Source organism: Drosophila teissieri, chromosome 2L (assembly GCF_016746235.2).
Source record: "Drosophila teissieri strain GT53w chromosome 2L, Prin_Dtei_1.1, whole genome shotgun sequence".
In the NCBI taxonomy this organism is placed as follows: Eukaryota; Metazoa; Arthropoda; class Insecta; order Diptera; family Drosophilidae; genus Drosophila; species Drosophila teissieri.
This window is the reverse complement of record NC_053029.1, coordinates 3,538,788-3,559,104: the sequence shown is the minus strand read 5'-3', so window position 1 is coordinate 3,559,104 and position 20,317 is coordinate 3,538,788. Positions and strand designations below refer to the sequence as shown.

The following is a 20,317-nucleotide window of genomic DNA, read 5'->3' as shown; positions in this document are numbered from 1 at the left end:
CATGTTTGCACTGTCACACCGCGGTCACACTGGCTGCGCTCAGCAAATTTTTGCTTGGGTAATTTTTTTTTTAGTTGTTAATTTATTGTTTCTAAAGCTGTACGCTGTGCAGCACAACCTTTAACAATGACTTGAGACCACTCAAACATAAACCATTTTTTTTTTTTTTTGCACGTGAAACATAGTGATAAGGATATACAGCAACGAAAAAGTGAAAACGGCCAGAGCGCTGCAGTGAAATTTCCATTAAATGATGAAATCGAGGATTAACGCGGTGTAAGCATGTGTAACTGATCTCCAGGAGACGGGTAATAGCAGGTAACTAGCCCAGGCGGCACCAGGTAGCGGAGCAGGCGGCGTGGCGCGGGACAGCGAAGAACTTGGCCAGCGGAGTCTCACTTGCGGGCAGCCAAACGTAAACAAAACAAAAAACCGGCGTGCGTACAGTCCCGGGCATTAGAATATAGCCACCATGCTGGCCCAGACGGCCTACCTGAAGGTGACGCGCCTCTCGCTGCGCTCCGCCTCGAATCTCTCCAAGCGGCGCGTGGAGGAGCTGAACTCTGGCATCGGGGAGCTGCGCCAGCTGCTGTCCTGCGTCGTCTGCTGCCAACTGCTGGTGGATCCGTACTCGCCCAAGGGCAAGCGATGCCAGCACAACGTGTGCCGTCTGTGCCTGCGCGGCAAGAAGCATCTGTTTCCCAGCTGCACGCAGTGCGAGGGGTGCTCCGACTTCAAGACCTACGAGGAGAACCGCATGATGGGCACGCAGCTACTGTGCTACAAGACGCTGTGCGTCCACCTGCTGCACTCGGCGCTATTTGGGCAGCTGGCTGGGATGCGGCCCCAGGTGGGCAGGGAGCTGGTGCCGCGCATCAAGCTGCCGCCCAAAACCACACAGGAGTTTATTCGCGAGGGCTCAAACATCTCCGATACGTTCGACACGTTCCTTCCCCAGCCGGATCTGCCGTTCCTCAAAGACATGCCCACGTCGCTGCCAGCTGAGACGCCGCCCACCACGGCGGCCACTACTCCGGAACTGCCCTACGATCACCACCTGAACATCAGTGACATTGAGGCGGAGGCGGCGGCCACAGCAGAGCAGGGTCACTTCTCGCCACTACCCCTGCTGCCCACAGGATCTCGCATGGGTCTGCTCTCGCACGCCGGGCAAATAGTCATTGCCACCGAGAGCTCGGAGTCGGGCTTCATGGAGCAAGCGTGGACGGATCAGGTGGACCTCTCCGGCGCCGTTTCGGTGTCCAATTACCCCAATAGTGGCAGCAACTTTGCCGTGTCCTACGTGATGCCCACCTCTGCGACCACGACATTTGATCCACAGGAACTGCACATCGGCCAGGTGGTGCAGATGGCGGACTCCGCACAGTTGGCTGTGCTGGCTGCCGTTGAGGAGACCGTGGAAACGTCCACACAGCTGACCGTGCTCTCCACCACCGTTGAGGAGACCGTTGAGGAAACTGTTGAGGAGACGGTTGAAACATCTACCCAGCTGGCAGTGCTGTCCTCCGCTGAGGAACACAACGAAATCTCTAGTCAACTGACTGAGCTGGAAGGCGCGGAAGCTGACGAGGCTACGGTCACCGTTGAAGAGATCGAAGAGACCGAAGAGACTTCAATTCAGTCAGAGGTTGTGGCTGAGCACAAGGAGGACGATCATCACCTGGAGATGCACACCTCACAGTCACCTGTACTGGCCGAAGTTGAGGAGTCAGTGGAGGAGCATGTTGCCACAAAAGCACAATTGGGCCAGGTGCAAACAGAATGGCAGGATGAGGAGCCGTTGCAGAAAGACTTTGAGGTCATAAAGCCGTCAGCTGAAGAAGCGAAGGAGAAGGAGCAGCATCCCAACAGTGCGGAGCTGCAGAAGGAGGACAGTGATGAGCCAACGCTCAAGCGAAAGCGAACCCGTAGTCTAAAAGCGTCACAAGCTGCCAAAATTGAGCCTGCGCCGTCTGATGTCAAGGCAAAAATGCAGTCTGGAAAGGGGGCTTTCCGCAGGATTCGCGGCAAGGACAAGGAGGAGAAGGTGAAGCCTCCGAAGCCCAAGTGCCGCTGCGGTATCTCCGGCTCGAGCAATACCCTAACCACCTGCCGGAACTCTCGATGCCCCTGCTACAAGAGTTACAATAGCTGTGCCGGCTGTCATTGCGTGTGCTGCAAGAATCCGCACAAGGAGGACTACGTTGAAAGTGATGAGGATGATGCTTTTGAGGATTTCGAAATGCTCAAGGAAGTTCCAGAGCCGATGACTCAATCGGAGGAACCACCAGCTGAGTCCAGGCAGGAGGAGAACAGTCGCGACTGCGCGCCACCAGATTCTTCGGGCGACGCCATAAGCCTAGTGCCGCTGAACAATTTGCAGCACTCCCAGCATCCTTTGGTGCTGGTTCAGAATGAGCTGGGCGACTACCAGGGTAAGTTTCCTCACAGATGCGTCGGATCTTCACTAACCCCGTACGATTTGCAGGCTTCAATATCTTCCAGGGCAGCAAGCCCGTTGATCCGGCCACCGTTGGCTTCATGCGCGTCCAGCTGCAGCACAGCGATGGCAGCGACGGTTCCGTTCCCCAGTATGCTTACATGATGCCACCGACCACGGTGCCGAATCCATCAGCTCCATCGCTTTCGCCACCGCCTCCTCCTGCGCCGGACAGGGAAGTCATCGAGCCACCGGCGAAAAAGTTCAGGACCAGTAGAACACGCCGAGGAAGGGCAAACTTCTCGGGCCTCGACACGGTGGACGAGCTTGTCAGTGGCGGATCCAGGAGCAATTCTGCCGCTGGCGACAGATCATCGGCCACTGACAATGCCCACTCACTGTTCGAGGAGATCATGTCGGGCTCGGATGACTTGTAAGCTCATCCTAAACTCATCCCTAGATGTTGTCTTATCTTTTTTTTTTTGGTGTGTGTGTGCTTAGTGATGCCCAGATATCATCCTTTACAGGATATATTTGCCGTACGTTATGGATGGCTGAATTCAACACTGAATTGCATCCATGACGTGGCATCGTCATTGATCCTCTTACTTTTAAGTTATGGTTTCGTTGTGTTATATATTCCTCTACTCAAGCAACTTCCACTCAAATGAACTCCCAAATATCTTTTAGGAGCATTCTACATCCTGAGGATTTCCCACTTCATTTTCTGTAATCAACCAGCAAACGTTTCCAAAACTCAATTTTTTTTAATACGTATTAAGCCAAAAGTCGTATACATAACTATGTGAAGCAATTCTGCAGCTGCCGCAAAGAAGATCTTTTTAAGAGCAAAGCAATAGTCAAAACTAAAGATTATTTTCGTTTAACGAACAGCGAATTGTAGAATTACTTAAATGCTTTGCCCAAAATGCGGATGCTGTGAGCCGGAAAAACCCTTTTTTTTTTTGTAAACTAAGACATTTTTTTGAATAGGCTAAGACTTTTTTTGAGCATGAATTTTTTTGAGCACGTGAACCTAGGATTAAGAACAACAATTCAAGTAAGCCATATATACCCATATTATATATGCAAAATATAACTAATAGATATTTAAATAAATATGAGCATTGCTACTCTGAAAAATGCCCGTTTTCCCTGGTATTCAAAACGGTTTTCGAACAGTTAACTCTTTTTTTTTATGCAAGCTGGTTTCTCATTTCTAGAACATCGTTCTTGCGAGTGGAGTGAGTCCAATGAGTGCCCACAGAGTCTCCAATGTGCTGACCGTTTCCGCTCACTTGAGTCACTCATTCTCAATTCCGAGTTTAATCAGCAGCTCCGCGAGCAGAGGCGCCCTTAGATAAGCGGATCGCCGCCTGCGGCTCATCATTATCTTTTGATTAACGCGCCAGTCGGCAGTCGGCAGTGCGTGTTTGCTTCGAGTAGAGAACGGAGGCTGGCGCGTTTTCCTCCACTTTCCCAACTGATAAGCAGAAGCTCGAGTTAATCCCCGAAAGATGAAGCCGTTGATAGTGTTCATGCTCGTGGGCCTGCTGGCAAGTGGCTGCCACATTGTCCACTCCCAGGAACCTGGTGAGGGTAAGCCCAATTCCAGCCTTAGCCCTACCGGAACTAAGCCACTCACTAATGACCTTTGAGCAGCTGTGGAGCAGGAAGCCAGCGAGTCGGATGACGCACTTAAGATCAAGGAGAGTCAGGCCAACATAGCCGCCCAGGTGGAGGCCATGCTCGTGCACTTCCAGCAGGAGGATCCGCAGGGCCTGCCCGGCGTGCCCGTGCCCGATCCGTTGGAGGTGCCCAATGTGAAGAAGAGCATGGGCATGGCCAATCTGGACATGAAGCAGGTTAAGGCGTACGGACTGTCCAAGTTCCGCATTGATAAAATGAACCTAGACTTGAAGGAAATGAAGGTGAGTACACAAGATGAATTCGCCTTAACTTAAAGTTTCCAATCCTTCGTTCTTCAGTTCAACGGTGGCCTCCAGCTGGATCAGATGCTGGTCAAGGGCCAGTATACCCTCAGCTCATTCTTCTCGAAAGCCAATGGACCCTTTACTGTCGTTCTGAAAAACGTCTATGCGGAAGCGACCGCCTTTTTGGCCGTGGAGCGAGATGGCCAGCTGGCCACGGACCGCATCAAGATCGACATCACCTTCTCGGACATGACAATGGACTTCCAGAACCTCGGCTTGGTGGGCAGCGTCTTCCAGAGCGTGGTGAACGGTGCCCCCAATTTGGTATTCGACGCCATGAAGCCGTTCATGCTCCAGGAGGCGGACAAAAAGCTGCGCAGCGAGATCAACGTGATGATCCAGAAAACGTTGGGCGATCGGCGACTGCCCAACTCCATAACGCCGCTGGATAGCGCCATAGCCATGGCACGCAAGATGGTGCGCGAGAAGGGCTACGATCCGTACCACTTGCCCGATGTTAATCGCACCATGGGCGTGTTCAGTGTCCAGTTGGCGCACACCTGGATCAATGGCATCTCCAGCTTCTACCGGGTGGGCAACATAACCGCTGGCATGGCCAACAAAACGGTGTCGGTCGTCCTGCAGATAGGCACCCAGCAGGTGACGGGTGCTGGCCAGTGGGAGGTGGGTGTGGGCATGATGACCCGCGTCGGTCACGTACAATTCACGGTTCAGCACATACGGGCCACCGTGGCCCTGAGCCAATCACTGGACACACGCAAGCGGGCGCAGATCACCGATCTACAGTTTGACATGGGCAACATACAAGTGCGATGCGACGGAGCGGGAACCCTCGACTATGTGATGGAGTTTGCCGTGAACGTCATTCCCAACCTACTGCGCTACCAGATCATGGACGCCATCGAGAACCCCATCAAGCAGCGCGTGCAGGAGAAGTTCAACACCATCGATGTGGAGCAGGTCATCAAGACCATGGCTCAGAACAACTTTAACTTTGACCCAAAGCTCTTGGGCATGTAAGTCGCGGTAGTAAGTAAGAGAGTTTTGCAATCGAATAAAGATTTATCCCTGGAACATGGGTAATCACAAGCTAGTTAAAGTATACGCTATCTACATTGGCTGCGCCTTGCAGTGGAATGTGCCTAAGGGTCCTTGACACTGAAGCACAGCAGCTGCAGACGCATGTTCCGCTTGACCCGCTCCAGAATCTCGTCCGCCTTTCGCTTCTGCTCGCCACTCAGCGGAGGGTTGATGGCCTCCAGCGCTTCCATGAAGTAGTTTCTAATGCAGACCAAAGGGATTAGTTTTCATCTTTTAACATTTAGAAATATTTTATGTAGATCACTCACTTGGCAGTCTCATTGACGTAACCTTCCAGGGAGTCTCTCAACAGACGGATATCCACGTGGGCCTGAATCGCACCCGTGAAGCTAAACCGCTGGACACAGCTCATCAGACGGGCCAGCTCTTCGGATATGGTTTGCACAATGGACTCCAGGATGGGTCGCAGCAGTGCTGGTGAGATGCTGTAGATCTCGGAGTAGACGCCCACCAAGTTATCGCAGCACTCGTGAGCGTACGGTCGCAGCTGGCCGATCTCCATCTCGTGATCCCACTGGAAACGACCCAGGTACATAGACGGCTCAATGGTGCCGACCAGGGGATCGCCCTTATGCTCGACGTACTCCTCCAGAAGGTTGGTAAAGAGCTGGTTAACCGTGTAGCGCGCTGTCTCGATTGCCAGCGTGGGCAGCGGGTAACCGTAGCGGACGAAGATGTCACCAATGCGCGGGAAGAAGATCTTGTTGCAGTATGCATAGTTGGCCAAGCAACAGAGCATGCGCTGCTCCCAGGTCACAGCCGCTGCTCCGCCGCTTCCAGCCACCGAATCTGGCTGCTGGGCGTTGGGGAATCCAAGCAGCTGCGACACATTGTGGGTGGGCGTCTCCTCATCGTGCGAGTGAAAGGCCAGCTCCTCGATCACCGCGCTGAATGCGGATAGGAATTCTTGCAGTCGCTGGGTCACCTCTCGCTGTCCATCCGACTGAGGCTCGAGAAGATTGCCCTCCCGGATCTCCCTTTGCATGCACACAGACTGCACCTCGTCCAGCGTTTCGACGAGCAATGTTTCCAGTGCAGCGGGTAACAATGTGGCCCCCGGATACTCCTCCACGCCCAGCTCCCAGGTCTCCTGGCTGCCCAGCTTTTTGCACCGATCCGTGGCCCGTTTAAAGATAATTGAGAAGCAGAAAAGGCGCACCTCATCGATCAGTTTCTGTATGATGTCAAGCGCTTCCGAGGGCAAATCCAAGCTTATGAGCGTGGCATAGGCTATCCTTGTGAAGCGCAGACACTGCGGAATCCAGGGAAGAAACTGATGCGTTGCCGACGCGGAGCCGATGGGCCAAGCCAAGCCGCTGGACTGACGCAGGGCACGCTGATCGGTGGCAATGAGGATGGCCAACCTCAAGTACACACAGAACTTCTCGATGGCGTTCAAAACCATGCGCTTAAAGTCCCCTGGCTTGGGATCATGAGGGCCGCGTAGCTCGCCGGTGAAGTATAGCTGGCCGAGACGCCACAAGTCCGGCAGCTGGGAGGCGGCAATGTCGCACAGTTCCTCGCAGAAGTTAACCCGACTGGGCGCCTGGCTGGAATCTCTGTTCTTAGCCTTTTCCTGCGCACCCGAATCCTTGCTGGTGTGCTGGTCAAAGGTCTGGCGAAATGTCCACTCCAGATACTTGGCTCTGGCCTCGATGGCATCCCAAGCGGGATCGATGTTGCGAAGTTTATCGCCAATGGGCGTACCGCTCTGCTGCAGTTCCAAACTGATCAGGGCCTTGATAAGCTTCTTCTGCTGCTCCACGCTCTGTGGCATCTTGACCACCTTCTCGTGCAGCTGCTTCCTTATGGAGAGAATCCTTTGGTCGACCTCCTCGAGCACCTTGCGGAAGATGGGAATCTCCGTCTTGCCAAAGAGATTCTTGGCACGCGAGTAGTCATTTACCACAATGTCGTATTCACCCGCCTTGGCACGTCGGTCCACCGAATTGGGCAGACAGAAGAGAAACTTGTGCCGCGACAGGGCGAACAGAACGGAGCGCGTGGAATCCGCCTTCTCCTTGCGCACCAGCACATCCGTGAATATCTTTTGCGACTCGCTAATGGAGTCTGCAAGAAGAGAAACTTTAGAATAGGATTTCGCTATATGTAAAACGCAACTTACTCTCTATGGATGTTTCCAAGATATTTAGGGTTTCATTGCCGTGCAGCTTGACATCCTCCTGCAGCTTGTCCCGGATGTTCATCAGCGTATCGAGCTGATCAATTACCGAGCCTGCGTTGGACTTGAGGAAGGACAACTGACCTTCCTTCTGGCTCTCCACTTTCCGCTTCAAGTAGGACAGACCCGCCTTGAGATCCTCGAAGGAGGTGGCCAGGTGATTCTCCAGCAGGAACCAGGCCGGTGAGAAGTGCTCCTGCGACAAATCCCCGCAAGCCTCGGGAAACAGATCGCGCAAATCCTCGGGGATCTTCTGCTCGTTACCCTCGATGGACAGTCCGAGAGGATCCTCTTGCGTCAGTCCGGATTGGGCCAGGGTGCGTCGACCCCAGGCGAAATTCTGCGAGGGCGATTCCTCGATCCACACGGCGGACTCCTTGAGCGGACCAATGGTCTCGTGGTAGGCACGGAACTGAACCGTGGACGTGCCCACTCCGCCGCTCAAAGTGGTTACTATGATGTCGCCTTTTCCCTTCGCCGGACCAGTGCGTGCGATGATTTTATTGGGTGACTTCCACTCCGCCGACAGCAGGCAATCGGAACCGCAGATTTTCAGACCTTATATTTTCGTTGTAAAGGGAAAGTCATCAGAAAACAGAAGCTACATATGTGGGCCAGGCTACGCCTACCAATCAGATCTTGCACTCGGGTGCCCAGAAACTCGCCGCGAATGATGACGCGGGTGCCAGGAGGACCCTCCTTCGGAGATAGCCCCGTTACCACCGGCTGCGGCGCCATCGTATGCTGTATTACCCGGAAAAACTGATTAAAATTCAATAAAAACAGTGGAGAACAGAACTTTATTTATTGCGAGAACAGTGCTGGAAAACGTACCGTCAGTGGTGAAAGCTGGGCCAAATTATGGCCAAGCTTAACGGACATTATAATTATGAGTAAGAAACGAGCTTATATATTAAATCCAAGCCAAAGTATTACATAACATATAAAAAAAGGGAATTTAAATGATGTCATTAAGAACTAGGCAACTTGAATCATATTAATGGAATCCATTTACATGTAGCTATACTCTTAGTTCAAGCTAGTTCTGAGCTCAGCTGAGCATCGCTGGAAGGCGCAGAGCTGCCAGCTCTGAACAGCTGATTGATTGTTTCCAAATCCGCCGCAGAAAAATGGATGACGTCGAACGAATTCAGAGCGAGAATGAGAATTTGCGGAAGATTCGCAACCGCCTGATGCAATGGGAGTCCAAAACGGACCCGCTGGCGGCTCTGAGCATCCAGCAAGAGGAGCACCTGGACGTCCTGACCAATCTGTGGCGGGACAGCGGACCATCGGTGAGTGGATATCCTCCTCAAGTGGCAATCAAAGATTTGCAAACCGACTCTTTTGTAGGCACCGGTACCGACTACGCCCACCCAGGCGGGTTCTAGCGATTTACCGGCAGTCACTCCCTTGCAAAGCGGCGATGACATCAAGCTCCCTGCGGAGGGACTCCAAAACACCAATGAGTTTCTGCTCTGGTTCGCGGACGTCAGCGCCGAGATCGAGCAACGTGGCGATGCCGATTACCACAAATACCTGCAGCAGCTGGAGCAGCGCAAGGCGGAGTGCTCCCACATGCTGGACCAGATCGCTGGGGCGATGGAACGCCTAGGTGCCCTCTGCGACGAGTACGACTTTGTGTCGCAGAAGACGAGCGCTCTGAACACAGCCAGCGAGCAGTTGATCGAGGAACAGGAGAGACTGCAGGAGCTGAGTCACGAGATTCAACGCCGGCTGCACTACTTCAGCCAGGTGGAGTTGCTCAACCAGCGACTTCAGAGCCCCACGCTTTCGGTGGCTAGCGAAGCGTTCCGTGAGTGCCTCAACAAGATCGACGAATGCCTGAACTACATCGAGGAAAATGTGAGATGGGTTGTTCATCTGCGGTCACCCATATACTAATTGCTTTTATTGACAGCCCAAATTCAAGGACGCGGCCGCCTACAATGTGAAGTACAGGCAGTGCCTGGCCAAAGCCTCGGGTCTGGTGCGCAACTACGTAACGAGCGTGATAAACCAGGCCACCAAGGCCACGCTCCATCCCAAGAACAACGTGCCGGATGCCTCCACTGCCCTCAAGGCACCAGATGCCGCATTCGCCCTGTACTACGGGAAATATCAAACGGCCGCGGCCAAGGTGAAGCGGGTCGCCCAATTGATTGAGGCCCGGTCGGAGCACAGCCTGGACTACGCCCAATTAATGGCGGACCTTCAGCAGCACTACTTGGCTCAGAGGGCCAGCGTTATGTCGCCGGCGGTGAATCTGTCCATACAAAACGTTAAGGTGGCCCATAAAGGGGATCACTGCTCTCTCACCCGAAGCGCCTGCGCCTTTTTGGTGCACGTTTGCCAAGACGAACAGCGTTTGTTCTACCAGTTCTTCAGCACAGGAGCGCCACACCTGACGTAAGGCATATGCGTACATCTAATTGCAAACTAGGATTGATCTAATTTTTCACACCAGGGTTTATCTGGAGGGCTTGTGCACCATTCTGTACGACACCATGCGACCCTTTATTATACATATTAATCATTTGGAAACGCTGGCGGAGATCTGCTCCATTCTACGGATTGAAATGCTGGAGGAGCATGTCCAACAGAACCGTAAGTGTACAGAATCCGGTAGTAGTGAAACCCCATTTATTGTGCTTGTATCTGTCAGCTGTTGCACTGGAGGCCTTTGCCACCATCGCTCATCAATTGCTGCAGGATGTGCAGGAGCGTTTGGTCTTCCGAGCGCATCTATACCTGCAGTCGGACATTCAGAACTTTAATCCCTCATCGGGAGATTTGGCCTACCCGGAGAAGTTGGAAATGATGGAGGTGAGTGGTTTGGGGAGATTTAAACTGATTGAAAACTAAAATCAAGTATTTATTTCAGAGTATTGCCTTGTCCCTGCAAGAACCTGCCCCTTTGCGTCGCTCCGATTCTCGGAACTCCATGATATCCAGTGTCTCGAGTGCTGTGGAGACGGAAAGCGTGGCCACTGCCTACACGGTGAAGCAAATGAGTAAGATTATGAAGTCTTCCAGTCAGATGGGAATTTAACATTTGAACTATATAGATTCCCCGGCCGATCTGCATGGCATGTGGTACCCCACCGTGCGCCGGACACTGGTGTGCCTCTCAAGGCTTTACCGCTGCGTGGATCGACCCATTTTCCAAGGACTCTCCCAGGAAGCGCTCAAGCTGTGCATCCAGAGTGTTTCTCATGCGGCGGGCAAGATTTCAGCCAACAAGACGCCAATTGATGGCGAACTCTTCGAAATCAAGCATCTCCTTATTCTGCGGGAACAGATTGCACCGTTTCGTGTGGACTTTACAGTGAAGGAAACTTCGCTGGACTTTAGCAAGGTGAAGACGGCAGCCTTTGGTCTGCTGCAGAAGCGCAAACAGCTCTTTTCGATGGGCAGCAATAATGCTCTGTTGGAATTCCTTCTGGAGGGCACGCCCCAGATCAAGGAGCATTTGCTCGACTCTCGCAAGGAAGTGGACCGTCAGCTAAAGTCAGTGTGCGAGAAGTACATCAAGGATGCGGTTCACATGCTGGTGGGCCCTCTCGTCACATTCCTGGAGAAGGCGCAGAGTCTGTTGGCGCAATCCAATCCAGCCACGCCCCAATCGCCGGAGTCGGCGAAAGCCAGTTACGTTCTAAGGCAAAGTCCGTGGGCCAGTCCGCAGCAGATCAGCAGTATAATCCAGGAGACTCAGCGCCTGATCAAGGCCAAGTTGGCGGTGCTGCAGCGTTCCATGCAGCTCTACCTAAGCAATCGTGATACAGAGTTCATCATCTTTAGACCGATCCGAGTAAGCTTTAGCAACGTTTACTCACGAAGTATGAATAATCCATCTCTATTTTTTCCATACAGAACAACATTATTCAATCGTTTGTGAAGCTAGAACAACTGCTGACCACCAATGGTTACTCCACAGATGATATGATCATCACGAGTTGTCCGTCGGCGGAGCAAGTGTCCATACTCTTATCCAGTGCCAGTATTTTGGCCGCCGAGGGAGTCGCCAGCTTTGCAGCAGCAGCGCGCAAAATCAGCACGTCGTCATCGGTGGAAGGTTCCACGGTTGGCAGAAAGCTAAGCACGCTGTCCAATAAATCTGATCTGGTGGAGGAGCCGAAGGCTGAAGAAGCGGCTGGCCAAAAAGAAGTGGCTCCCACGGAAGTACCGCCTCCGGCCAAGATCGTGGAGGAGGAAGTGGCGGAAACGCAAACTCAAGCCAGCACCGAATAATTTGCAATTGTATCTGTATAACTATAAACGTGTATCTATTTATGTAGCTAAGCCTTGTATCATATTTATCTGAGTAAGATCTGTTTGCAATAGGGTCGATTCCCTTATTTCCCTTTAACGATCCGTGTTAATACCTATCTATGCTTTCCAAATGTAGAATTAACATTGATTTATTTTTGCTAAAGCACGAAGAATGTGACGAAGTCGAAGTAAATTACCAACAAATAATTACGATAACGGAGTTTCATTAACAACTAATAGTTGGGCAGATTTCTAGCTGCTGGTCAAGTGATGGATATGTTGAGAGCTGGCTGCGCTGCCTCCTGAGAACTAGGACAGCAGGCACTTGTCCTTGGCATTTCCCTGCTGATTGCTACCCCCGCCCACAGTCACCTGCTGGGCGTTGTTTGGTGCCGGAGTTTGGCGGTTGCCTTCCGCCGCGTCATCCTGCTCCATGATTGATAAGGCTAGGGCTCGTGCGAGCGCCTCGTCTTCGCTCTGCAAGTATTTAAATGATGTAGTGAAGTTTGATAAAAGTCTAGAACAGTCTAGATATGTTTAACATGCTTCTATTAATAGAGTTATGAATCATTCAGTTTTCCCATCAACTACTCTTCCGTTAAGACCAGCTTGCCAACTCACCATATTGCCCTGAATGTTTTGTACTTGTGTGGCCTGCACAGGTCGAGGTCTGGAATTGGTATTGCTGATGCTGCTGCTGGTGGGCTTGCTCAGCCTACGTCTCTCGGCCGCCTGGGCAGCCATGGATCGGGAGTCCGAGGAGCTCTTGAATATGGACTGCCATCCCCCACTGCCCGACGATGTCGAAGGTGCTGGCATTGGCTTGCAGTCGTGGTCGCTGGTGTGGCGATGACGCAGGCAAAAGTTCAGGCGGCACTGCGAACAGGTCACTGGGATGAGCTCCTTGCGCTTGCAGCCCTTGGCATTGCAGCGATTTGTGTAGATCTTCTTGCTCTCCGACTTGCACTGCTGGTCAATGTGCTGGCCCACAGTGACATCGGGCTCCACTCCGGGTGGCGTTGGCACGGGCTCCCGACACAGTGGGCAGATGGGCACCTGCACGTTCTTCTTGTAGGCTCCTGGACAGCTGTGACGGTCGTAGCTGTAGTGCGACGCACAGAAGACCTTGTCGCACGAGTCGCACTTAACGGGCAGAAAATCTGGACGTGGATGAAACTTAATTCAATTAGCTATTGCTTCCTGGTTGGCGTATGGTAGTTGATCTTACCCAATCTGTTGCAGGTTGCCTCGCTGCAGTGCTGTCCTAGGTGTGGAAATTCCATGATTGTACTTCTCCGGTTACTGTTTTCCTTTACACTAAGCAGATATGTTGGGACGGATCCTATATATGGCTGTTATTTGGAAAACTTCGAGAAACAAATGGGTTTGTAAATGACTAAACACTTATTTCTTTTTGTTGTGTTCAGTGTGACCGTTGAGTCAGTTATGAAGAATACGCCCTACGGAAAGTGCAGTATTTCAAAAATACCAGAGCAACATCGCTGGCAATAAACAAATAATTAAGTTAAAATATTCAGTTTTTAGCAAAAACAAAAGCAATTTCAATATTATTTTGTAGTTTTACATATCAATGAATATCAACAAATTAAAATATAATAACATTTGAGTTTAAAATTGTGTTAGGCTTCATCGAAATCTTAACTGCACAGATCTTACAATTTGATATAGAAATTCACTCAGAATTTTGACTTTCTGAAAATATTCAAAAAATATGCAAAATGAAAAAGTAAATAATTCAAATAAGGAACTAGTGCCCATTCTACAAATATGTACAAGAGAACACGAAAATATTTACATCTATACATATTTACAAATTTATTGTTGAAATGCTCTGTTTGTCATGATACAAAATGTTTAATTGGAATATATATATATAAATACATAAGTATACCAACAGTAAACAGGGAAACCCATTTCCCAATAATAATGGTATAAACTTCAATTTGGAAATCGCCAATGAGTCTTCTTCACTTTCAACTAACTAACTATAGATCCATGGCTGTTTTTAGATAATACCGAATACATGTTTTGAATGAGAATACGCAGAGTCTTGGCTCTGCAGCAAACTTTCAGCTTTGATAATAATTACTGTGTTCTAATAAAGAGATAGAGGATTTGTGAATGCACCGTGAAGGTTGAACCTTTCTATGCTTGAGAGAAATCGAAAGCAGTTTCCCAAAAAATACGAGCTTTGGCGGCAAATTGCAAGATAAGTGCTGAAGGCGAAATTGTAGCTCCAAATCGCAAGATTAAGATCGAATTTGGTCCCGCAGAATAAGTTCATAGCGCGCACAGCTGTTGGTTATGTAAAAAGTTTCTGGAAATGCATCGATAATCGGAATAAAAGTTAAACAATTTCGCGGGCAAACGGAGCAAAGGCCTCCCAATAGCTGACGATCTGCAAAGCAAAGAGAATCGTTAACAAACAGCGTGTTCTCGGCAAAGTGGAATGTGGATATCTACCTGTTGCTGATGCGCCATTTGGTCTTCTATATACTTGATAATGTTTACTTTAAAGTCTTTAACTCTGGTCAATTCGAAACGCTCCATCTCACGCTTAATTTCCGCCGAAATGTCGTCGAACTGCTGCTGACAGCGCTGCACCTTGCCCTGCCACTGCAAAATTCAAACAATGAGTTATTGGGAAAACGTAAAGAACGTGCCACACTCACCTCGTCCACTTCCTGCTGGGCCTGGTCCAGCTTATCCGCCCTGTTGGCGAGCTCGAAGCGTCCACGGTTCTCCCGCCTCTTGGACAACTGCATTTGTGCGTACTGCCAGTTCTGGAATGCCTTGACGCGCTCATGGAAAATGCACTTGATGGCCCCGAACAGGCCCAAGTAGTCCTTGATAAACTCGGCCAGAATGAAGAAGTCCGAGTTGGCCTGCTCGGAGCGCAGTAGCTCTATCTTCTCCTCCACATCCGCCAGGTTGGACAGTGCCCTGGAGAGTCCAGTGTGCTCCTCGCAAGTGCTCAACATGGCCGCCGACTTGGCCACCAAACCAGTGAGCAGCGACAGCTCACGACGCGACGTGACCAGCGATTTCATGGCATTGTGCAGCTTCTGCAGATTGGCGTCCAAGCTCTCCACTTCGGTGATCTTGTCGTCGAACCACGGGTCGTTCTCGTCCATTTTGTAGGTAATCTTGTTCACAGTCTCGCCCACTTTGTTAAACAGGCGGATCACGCCGGCTCCACTGAGGGCAGAGGTATTCACAGAACGCGGCAACTCCTGGTCGCTCTCCAGAAAGTTCATAAAGTCCAGATCCACGCGCAGCACCGGATGCTGGGCGGTACGGTGTACGAATCGCTCCAGAGCCGCCCGGCGGATCTCCACCCACTCCTGGGTCATGGGCGTGCCCGGCTCGCTCTGCTGCGGGCTAATCTTCACCTTGGTGCTGCCTATGATGTTTTTGGAGGGCGCCGGCGGTATGATGCGGCCCAGCCGCATGTACTTGCCCACCAGCAGATCATGGATGCCCAGGAAATCGCTGAAGCGCCGCAGGGTGCTGAACTCGCTGCGCTTGAATTTGGGAATGTTCGTTTTGGTCGTTACCCTGGTGAAGGCGATAAGAGTTTCGTGCTAGGGCATTATGTTTTCTATGATAAGGAACTGCGTGACTCACTTGTAGGCCAAATAGGAGCCCATGCCATCGCCGATTTTCTGCGGATCCGAGACCACGATGCTGATGAAGTAGTCGCCATCGTCGGTGAGCACCTCCTGCAGCGGCTAAAGCGAATTGGGAGTGCAATAAGACGCAAATTCTATGTGTCTCTATGGAGCAACAAGCTTTGCTGGTGGGCGGCACTCGTGACGTAGCCACTAAACCAAACAAAGCGAGCGCTGATAAAGCGACCGACGCCCCGAAATAGGAGCTCAATTACTGGGGCTACCGATGCGGGCTGCATCAGCGTTCTTTGCCCCCACTTACGTGTATATCCCCGATGCTGCTGGGACTCAAGGCCGACACGAAAAGATCACTCTCGTTCCGATCCAGAGTTACGCTGCCCGGCGCTGGCACCTCCTCCTCTTCGTCTTCTGATCCCGTTGCCGCACCGTTGTTGATGTCCACCTCGGCGAAGTCGCGCGTGTGTTCCGGGCTTTCCACCTCCATATTTGCTGGTATTACTCTGCGATTTTATTTTAAATTAATTGTAATTATCGGAATTTTTTTACTCGTTTCGTTTCGGTCGCCCAGCAGTGTGACCAGACCGCTGGATCAATTAGATGCGGAAAAGCTGACTGAAAGCTTTCAGTATTTACCAAAACTCTAAACATACTGCATGTGGAGCGGTATTCGCGGTTAAATTTGAAAAAATCGTTACAGACAAAAGAAAAAACAAGTATATAGTTTTTGTTTTGATTACTGTATTTTTCTCAAGCTATTATATTCTTTAATAATTCCAACTTTTTTCGAGAGGCATTGTAAGCACTGCCTTTGATAAATTAGAAAAGGTAGCTCATAATTTGTGCCTTGTTTTTGATTAAGTAAATGCGTATTTAATTACCTTCAACCCCGAAACTTTTTGGCACAAACAAGAAACTCTTATCGGCAAAGAAACGGAAATTCCATTAGACTAATAAATTTAGAAGAACATACGGTTCAAGTAAAAGTGTTTTGTTTGCGTAAAGGATAAAGTAACATAAATGTATGATTTAGCTACAAGTTTTGGCACTATTAATTATAAAATTGCACAACATGCCTAGCTTATTAGAGCTCTAAAAACTATAAAAACGGGGTTCTGCTTCTCCTGCGACCTTTTCTTTTTCAGGAGCAATCTGCATTCAGCTTAACTTTTCGACAATAAACATTTGGCCAACTACATGCACGACACTTTGTCGACGTCTTGGCTGGGAGAAAGATTTCTTGCTACTTTCTGCTATTTTTGCTTTGTTTCCATGTCGGGGCATATTTTTATGCGGAAAATTTTCAATTTTTGCAATTGCAAGTTTCTGTTGCCGCTGCTTGTTTTTCCAGCTCCTGGTCTCCCCCCTAGTTTTTTGGCGACTTTTGTTTAAATTATGCATACAGAAGTGTCGCAGCCACTTAGGAAAAGACAGGAGAGTAAAAGGGTGGAAAAGGGCGGAAAAGTGGGGGAAAAGTGGGAAAAGTTTGTCAGCGCTTGGCCAGTCACTGTGGATTTTCCGCATGAGAAATACTTTTAACACTTTCTGTTTGCCTTTTCCAACAAATTGAAAACGAAAATAAAGGATTACAGGGTCAGGTTTTAAGCGGCCCAAATCGCCAGATTTATAACCCACCCAGATGTCTGGCTTTATCTTTTTCCCCACCCCCCTCGTGGCGACAAAAAATCCTTTAACACTTTATTAATTTCACTCCCCTGTTGCCTTTGATGATCTGCACATTTCCTTTCGCCGTAAACTTTTTCGCGAATCCACTTTTTTTTTGCCTCCTTCGACGCAGTTGAGCCTCGTCACCGGCATTATCCTCTTCCACATCGGCGGTCTGCGATTAATAAAGGCATGCGGTTTAATTGCCAGCGGACTGGCTTTAATGGTTAATGGCCGCCGGGCGAGGGGGTAAAGTGAAGCCTGGCGAAGTGCGAAGCACTGCTGGCTGAGTGAGCACGGAACGGGAATTACTTAGAGTCAATTAATTATCTAGGTGGTTCACCAGCTAAGCGCTTTTGGACTCAGATCTAACAGGCTGATAACAACTGCGATAAGAAATGCCTGCCATTTGAAAAGAACTGTGTATGGGAATCAGCTAATAGTTGCAGAAGATTAGGGATTAAAGAGCTGAATCATTGATACAAATCTCTTAAGCGAATAATAAATGCCTTATAAAGGTTAAATTTAAACTGAGTTCTTCTTTCAGTATTTACCATTTCTTATATAAGACTTGTTTTAAATTCCCAACAATTACCTTCCTTTGCCACAAGTTTGAGCTGCACTTTATCCCCTATCAATGCATTTTTCCGACCGAGTGATAAACGCCCTCAGCGCTCTTAACCACATAAATCATCATTATAAGCATATTTGCAAGTGGCCCCCAACCAAACCGCCAAACAGACCAACTCGCGGCGACCCCAGTGCTAATTACGGCCATCTGGAGAGGAGGGAGTGGGAAAGGGTTACGTAAGTGGAGATGAAACCAGCTAGCCACGATATCCAGCCCCAGCCGGCGATAATGTTTGTCAACAAACCGGAGGGAAAAAAGTTGTACATCACAGAGGCGTGACCACGGCCAAGTTAAGAGCAGCACCAGACGGGGAAAAAAAGCACCAGCAGCCACTTGTTAACTGGTAATTAGCTCTGCACGTTTGTCATTCTGGCCCAAACTAACTTACAGTGCATTTCTCAGAAAAAATTCCCTAAGTTTGGAAAAAATCATTTATTTTGGTCATAATTGTATCATTGGCTAGAAACTTCAAATCTCATTGTTAGTTTCACCCGCATCGTAGTCCTTACTGTAGTCCACAACCAAATCGTTGATCACCTTCTTCACCTCCGTGGCGAAGATGAAGTCCAAGTGACCCCACGTGGGATCGGGCACCTCGTGCAGCACTGCCAAATTGGGCAGAAGACCGGGCAGCCGGGAGATGTCCTGCTTATTCGCCGATCCATCCATCAAACCGTAGTACAAATACAGCTCGGAGGTGATTTTGGTGAGATCATATGCCGGAGGCTCTGCCACACCGTAGTACTCCAGGTTCCGCTTGGTTCCCCAGTCGTACAAACGGAAATCGTTGGAGGCGTAGGACTGGATGTAGTGAATGGCCTGGTTCGAGGACACGCCAGCGGGATGGGTTTCGGCAATTTGCGGTAAAAGAGTCTGTGAATGGTTGAATAGACGGCATTAAAATGATGTTCATATCTACTACAAGAACAGGAGTTCCCTCTCTCACCTTGTTAAGGTTGCCGATTTCAGGACCTCCCCACAGGATGGCCAAGGTCTTGCAGTAGCTGAGCATGAGCGGTCGATTGCTGCAGGTGGTGTCCAGTATTCGCTGGATGAACGCGTTCTGCGGCAGCAACACCTGGTTCTCCAGCAGCGTGGAGCCAATGCCAGGTTGTCCAAGTAGTGGAGCGGTGCCCACGATGAGTTCCTCGGTGGTGTTGCCCATGTAGACGGGCGGGGCGAGCATGTGCGCCGTCTTGATCTTGGCATTGTATTCCGGCCGGTGGGAGCCCATCACGAAGAAGGATGTGCAGCCCTGGGAGTGGCCGACGTAGTGCAGCGCCTGCTGACCCGTCTGGTCCAGGATGTAGTCAATCGTGGCGGGCAGATCGATGGCGCCAATCTCGTGCCAGCTGAACTTCCAGAAGTACGGATGCTTCACATCCAGCCGCGTGTTGTTCCTCGAATAGATGTTGCCACGGGCGTTGCCCAGCCAGACATCGTAGCCTGCATCTGCGTAGTTGTACGGCAGCGCATCCTCCGGTCCATTGAGCAGGAAGCAATCCGAGCAGCTGAACAGCCCGTGCATGATGAGCACCACCGGGCGGGCACCACTGCCATTGCTACCCCCGAGCTTCGGGGAGTGGGGAATGCGGAACACATTTAGCACATAGCCGTCCGGGGTTTCCACAAAATGCGATTCGGCCGGATAGCCGTGCTCCTCAATGCGCTCCGCCTGCAACAAACATCAAACTTGAAATGGGGGCTCCAAATGGGTGTGTGCCACTTCAGCATTGGTTAAGGTTACGTATGCGAATGCATCTGATTTAAATTTCAGCTTGCACTTCTCCATTTCGTACGAGTTTCACTTCAAATGGTTAGTCAAAATGGATATTAAGTTACGTAACTGCGCTTAAATTTCAGAGCATGCTAGCTAGATATCCAACTAACTAATCAACTAACTAACTATAACCCACCGAAGTCTTGATCCGCTTAAAGGGTATATCGATGAAAGGATCAAAGTCGTCAGTGGCTGCTGCTGTAGCCACAATGGCCAAAATAGTTAGCACTTTTGCCAGCATTTCTGGCTGAACTTTTGGCTGCGAGTGCGGTCGTACGACTAAGTGTTCGCAAATACCCATTAATCAACTTTAGTTGAATCTAATCTGTCGATTGAAGGTGGAGTGGGGCTATTTATTAGTGTTTCCTTGATACCAGAAAAGCGCCGCGTAAATCCAAGATTTCTAGATTTACACACTTTTCGCTGTCCATTTAGCCTGTTCAAGGCGATTATCGCAAATTGATATGCTCGCCCCAAGGGGGTTTAATTATTTTATAGCTCTTAAAGGCAATAAACCTAATGCTATTACTGGGTACGCGAAGGTAGGTAAGACTGGATCAAAGCACCGAAGCTGCCCAGGTGGTATCATATAATATATTCATATTTTTAAGAGGCGCTCAATTTAAATTGCCCATTTAATT

At 50.0% G+C, this 20,317-nt stretch overlaps 7 protein-coding genes across 8 annotated transcripts; 3 read left to right on the top strand and 4 right to left on the bottom strand.

Annotated features, from left to right (window-relative positions):
- The first annotated feature begins 3 nt into the window (after positions 1–3).
- On the top strand, positions 4–3,570 carry LOC122619656 (E3 ubiquitin-protein ligase msl-2). 2 transcript variants are annotated; one of them, XM_043796714.1, is made up of 3 exons: positions 4–58; positions 186–2,435; positions 2,489–3,570. In XM_043796714.1, exons 2-3 carry the CDS (start codon positions 473–475, stop codon positions 2,875–2,877), a joined length of 2,352 nt encoding a protein of 783 aa, XP_043652649.1. In that variant the 5' UTR covers positions 4–58; positions 186–472; the 3' UTR covers positions 2,878–3,570. The 2 variants fall into 2 exon arrangements, with proteins under 2 accessions (XP_043652649.1, XP_043652657.1); XM_043796722.1 differs by having other exon boundaries at positions 20–2,435.
- Positions 3,571–3,855: 285 nt separating this feature from the next.
- Positions 3,856–5,488, top strand: LOC122626141. Its single transcript, XM_043806293.1, has 3 exons — positions 3,856–4,039; positions 4,103–4,371; positions 4,429–5,488. The coding sequence occupies exons 1-3, from the start codon at positions 3,958–3,960 to the stop codon at positions 5,413–5,415; spliced, it is 1,338 nt and encodes a 445-aa protein (XP_043662228.1). The 5' UTR covers positions 3,856–3,957; the 3' UTR covers positions 5,416–5,488.
- On the bottom strand, positions 5,438–8,498 carry LOC122626132 (exocyst complex component 2). The gene is made up of 4 exons (XM_043806282.1): positions 8,308–8,498; positions 7,622–8,236; positions 5,745–7,566; positions 5,438–5,676 (listed from the first exon to the last, which is right to left on the bottom strand). The coding sequence occupies exons 1-4, from the start codon at positions 8,414–8,416 to the stop codon at positions 5,538–5,540; spliced, it is 2,685 nt and encodes an 894-aa protein (XP_043662217.1). The 5' UTR covers positions 8,417–8,498; the 3' UTR covers positions 5,438–5,537.
- A 247-nt stretch (positions 8,499–8,745) lies between these two features.
- LOC122613108 (conserved oligomeric Golgi complex subunit 3) lies at positions 8,746–12,161 on the top strand. The gene is made up of 8 exons (XM_043787122.1): positions 8,746–8,973; positions 9,032–9,544; positions 9,600–10,087; positions 10,146–10,285; positions 10,344–10,504; positions 10,563–10,692; positions 10,747–11,489; positions 11,552–12,161. The coding sequence occupies exons 1-8, from the start codon at positions 8,809–8,811 to the stop codon at positions 11,927–11,929; spliced, it is 2,718 nt and encodes a 905-aa protein (XP_043643057.1). The 5' UTR covers positions 8,746–8,808; the 3' UTR covers positions 11,930–12,161.
- LOC122613113 (AN1-type zinc finger protein 2A) lies at positions 12,082–13,394 on the bottom strand. Its single transcript, XM_043787134.1, has 3 exons — positions 13,179–13,394; positions 12,572–13,110; positions 12,082–12,427 (listed from the first exon to the last, which is right to left on the bottom strand). The coding sequence occupies exons 1-3, from the start codon at positions 13,231–13,233 to the stop codon at positions 12,260–12,262; spliced, it is 762 nt and encodes a 253-aa protein (XP_043643069.1). The 5' UTR covers positions 13,234–13,394; the 3' UTR covers positions 12,082–12,259.
- A 411-nt stretch (positions 13,395–13,805) lies between these two features.
- On the bottom strand, positions 13,806–16,236 carry LOC122620028 (sorting nexin-2). The gene is made up of 5 exons (XM_043797299.1): positions 15,905–16,236; positions 15,599–15,702; positions 14,644–15,529; positions 14,435–14,587; positions 13,806–14,369 (listed from the first exon to the last, which is right to left on the bottom strand). The coding sequence occupies exons 1-5, from the start codon at positions 16,085–16,087 to the stop codon at positions 14,319–14,321; spliced, it is 1,377 nt and encodes a 458-aa protein (XP_043653234.1). The 5' UTR covers positions 16,088–16,236; the 3' UTR covers positions 13,806–14,318.
- A 2,105-nt stretch (positions 16,237–18,341) lies between these two features.
- LOC122626037 (lipase 3) lies at positions 18,342–19,971 on the bottom strand. The gene is made up of 3 exons (XM_043806140.1): positions 19,813–19,971; positions 18,843–19,571; positions 18,342–18,769 (listed from the first exon to the last, which is right to left on the bottom strand). Exons 1-3 carry the CDS (start codon positions 19,915–19,917, stop codon positions 18,365–18,367), a joined length of 1,239 nt encoding a protein of 412 aa, XP_043662075.1. The 5' UTR covers positions 19,918–19,971; the 3' UTR covers positions 18,342–18,364.
- Between the last annotated feature and the right edge of the window lie 346 nt (positions 19,972–20,317).

What these genes read in the sequence shown, in the direction of transcription:
- LOC122626141 (XM_043806293.1), top strand. Translation starts at nt 3,958, where the DNA reads ATGAAGCCGTTGATAGTGTTCATGCTCGTGGGCCTGCTGGCAAGTGGC. An exon ending in CTCCCAGGAACCTGGTGAGG is followed by an intron (nt 4,040 to 4,102) that starts GTAAGCCCAATT and finishes ACCTTTGAGCAG; the next exon opens with CTGTGGAGCAGGAAGCCAGC. An exon ending in TAGACTTGAAGGAAATGAAG is followed by an intron (nt 4,372 to 4,428) that starts GTGAGTACACAA and finishes TTCGTTCTTCAG; the next exon opens with TTCAACGGTGGCCTCCAGCT.
- LOC122620028 (XM_043797299.1), bottom strand. Translation starts at nt 16,087, where the DNA reads ATGGAGGTGGAAAGCCCGGAACACACGCGCGACTTCGCCGAGGTGGAC. An exon ending in GCAGCATCGGGGATATACAC is followed by an intron (nt 15,703 to 15,904) that starts GTAAGTGGGGGC and finishes AATTCGCTTTAG; the next exon opens with CCGCTGCAGGAGGTGCTCAC. An exon ending in GGCTCCTATTTGGCCTACAA is followed by an intron (nt 15,530 to 15,598) that starts GTGAGTCACGCA and finishes CGCCTTCACCAG; the next exon opens with GGTAACGACCAAAACGAACA.
- LOC122626037 (XM_043806140.1), bottom strand. Translation starts at nt 19,917, where the DNA reads ATGCTGGCAAAAGTGCTAACTATTTTGGCCATTGTGGCTACAGCAGCA. An exon ending in TTAAGCGGATCAAGACTTCG is followed by an intron (nt 19,572 to 19,812) that starts GTGGGTTATAGT and finishes TGTTTGTTGCAG; the next exon opens with GCGGAGCGCATTGAGGAGCA. An exon ending in AAATCGGCAACCTTAACAAG is followed by an intron (nt 18,770 to 18,842) that starts GTGAGAGAGGGA and finishes AACCATTCACAG; the next exon opens with ACTCTTTTACCGCAAATTGC.
- LOC122626132 (XM_043806282.1), bottom strand. Translation starts at nt 8,416, where the DNA reads ATGGCGCCGCAGCCGGTGGTAACGGGGCTATCTCCGAAGGAGGGTCCT. An exon ending in CCGAGTGCAAGATCTGATTG is followed by an intron (nt 8,237 to 8,307) that starts GTAGGCGTAGCC and finishes CGAAAATATAAG; the next exon opens with GTCTGAAAATCTGCGGTTCC. An exon ending in CTTGGAAACATCCATAGAGA is followed by an intron (nt 7,567 to 7,621) that starts GTAAGTTGCGTT and finishes CTCTTCTTGCAG; the next exon opens with ACTCCATTAGCGAGTCGCAA.
- LOC122619656 (XM_043796714.1), top strand. Translation starts at nt 473, where the DNA reads ATGCTGGCCCAGACGGCCTACCTGAAGGTGACGCGCCTCTCGCTGCGC. An exon ending in TGAGCTGGGCGACTACCAGG is followed by an intron (nt 2,436 to 2,488) that starts GTAAGTTTCCTC and finishes TACGATTTGCAG; the next exon opens with GCTTCAATATCTTCCAGGGC.
- LOC122613108 (XM_043787122.1), top strand. Translation starts at nt 8,809, where the DNA reads ATGGATGACGTCGAACGAATTCAGAGCGAGAATGAGAATTTGCGGAAG. An exon ending in ACAGGAGCGCCACACCTGAC is followed by an intron (nt 10,088 to 10,145) that starts GTAAGGCATATG and finishes TTTTCACACCAG; the next exon opens with GGTTTATCTGGAGGGCTTGT. An exon ending in TCATCTTTAGACCGATCCGA is followed by an intron (nt 11,490 to 11,551) that starts GTAAGCTTTAGC and finishes TTTTCCATACAG; the next exon opens with AACAACATTATTCAATCGTT.
- LOC122613113 (XM_043787134.1), bottom strand. Translation starts at nt 13,233, where the DNA reads ATGGAATTTCCACACCTAGGACAGCACTGCAGCGAGGCAACCTGCAAC. An exon ending in GGCAACCTGCAACAGATTGG is followed by an intron (nt 13,111 to 13,178) that starts GTAAGATCAACT and finishes ATCCACGTCCAG; the next exon opens with ATTTTCTGCCCGTTAAGTGC. An exon ending in AAAACATTCAGGGCAATATG is followed by an intron (nt 12,428 to 12,571) that starts GTGAGTTGGCAA and finishes AAATACTTGCAG; the next exon opens with AGCGAAGACGAGGCGCTCGC.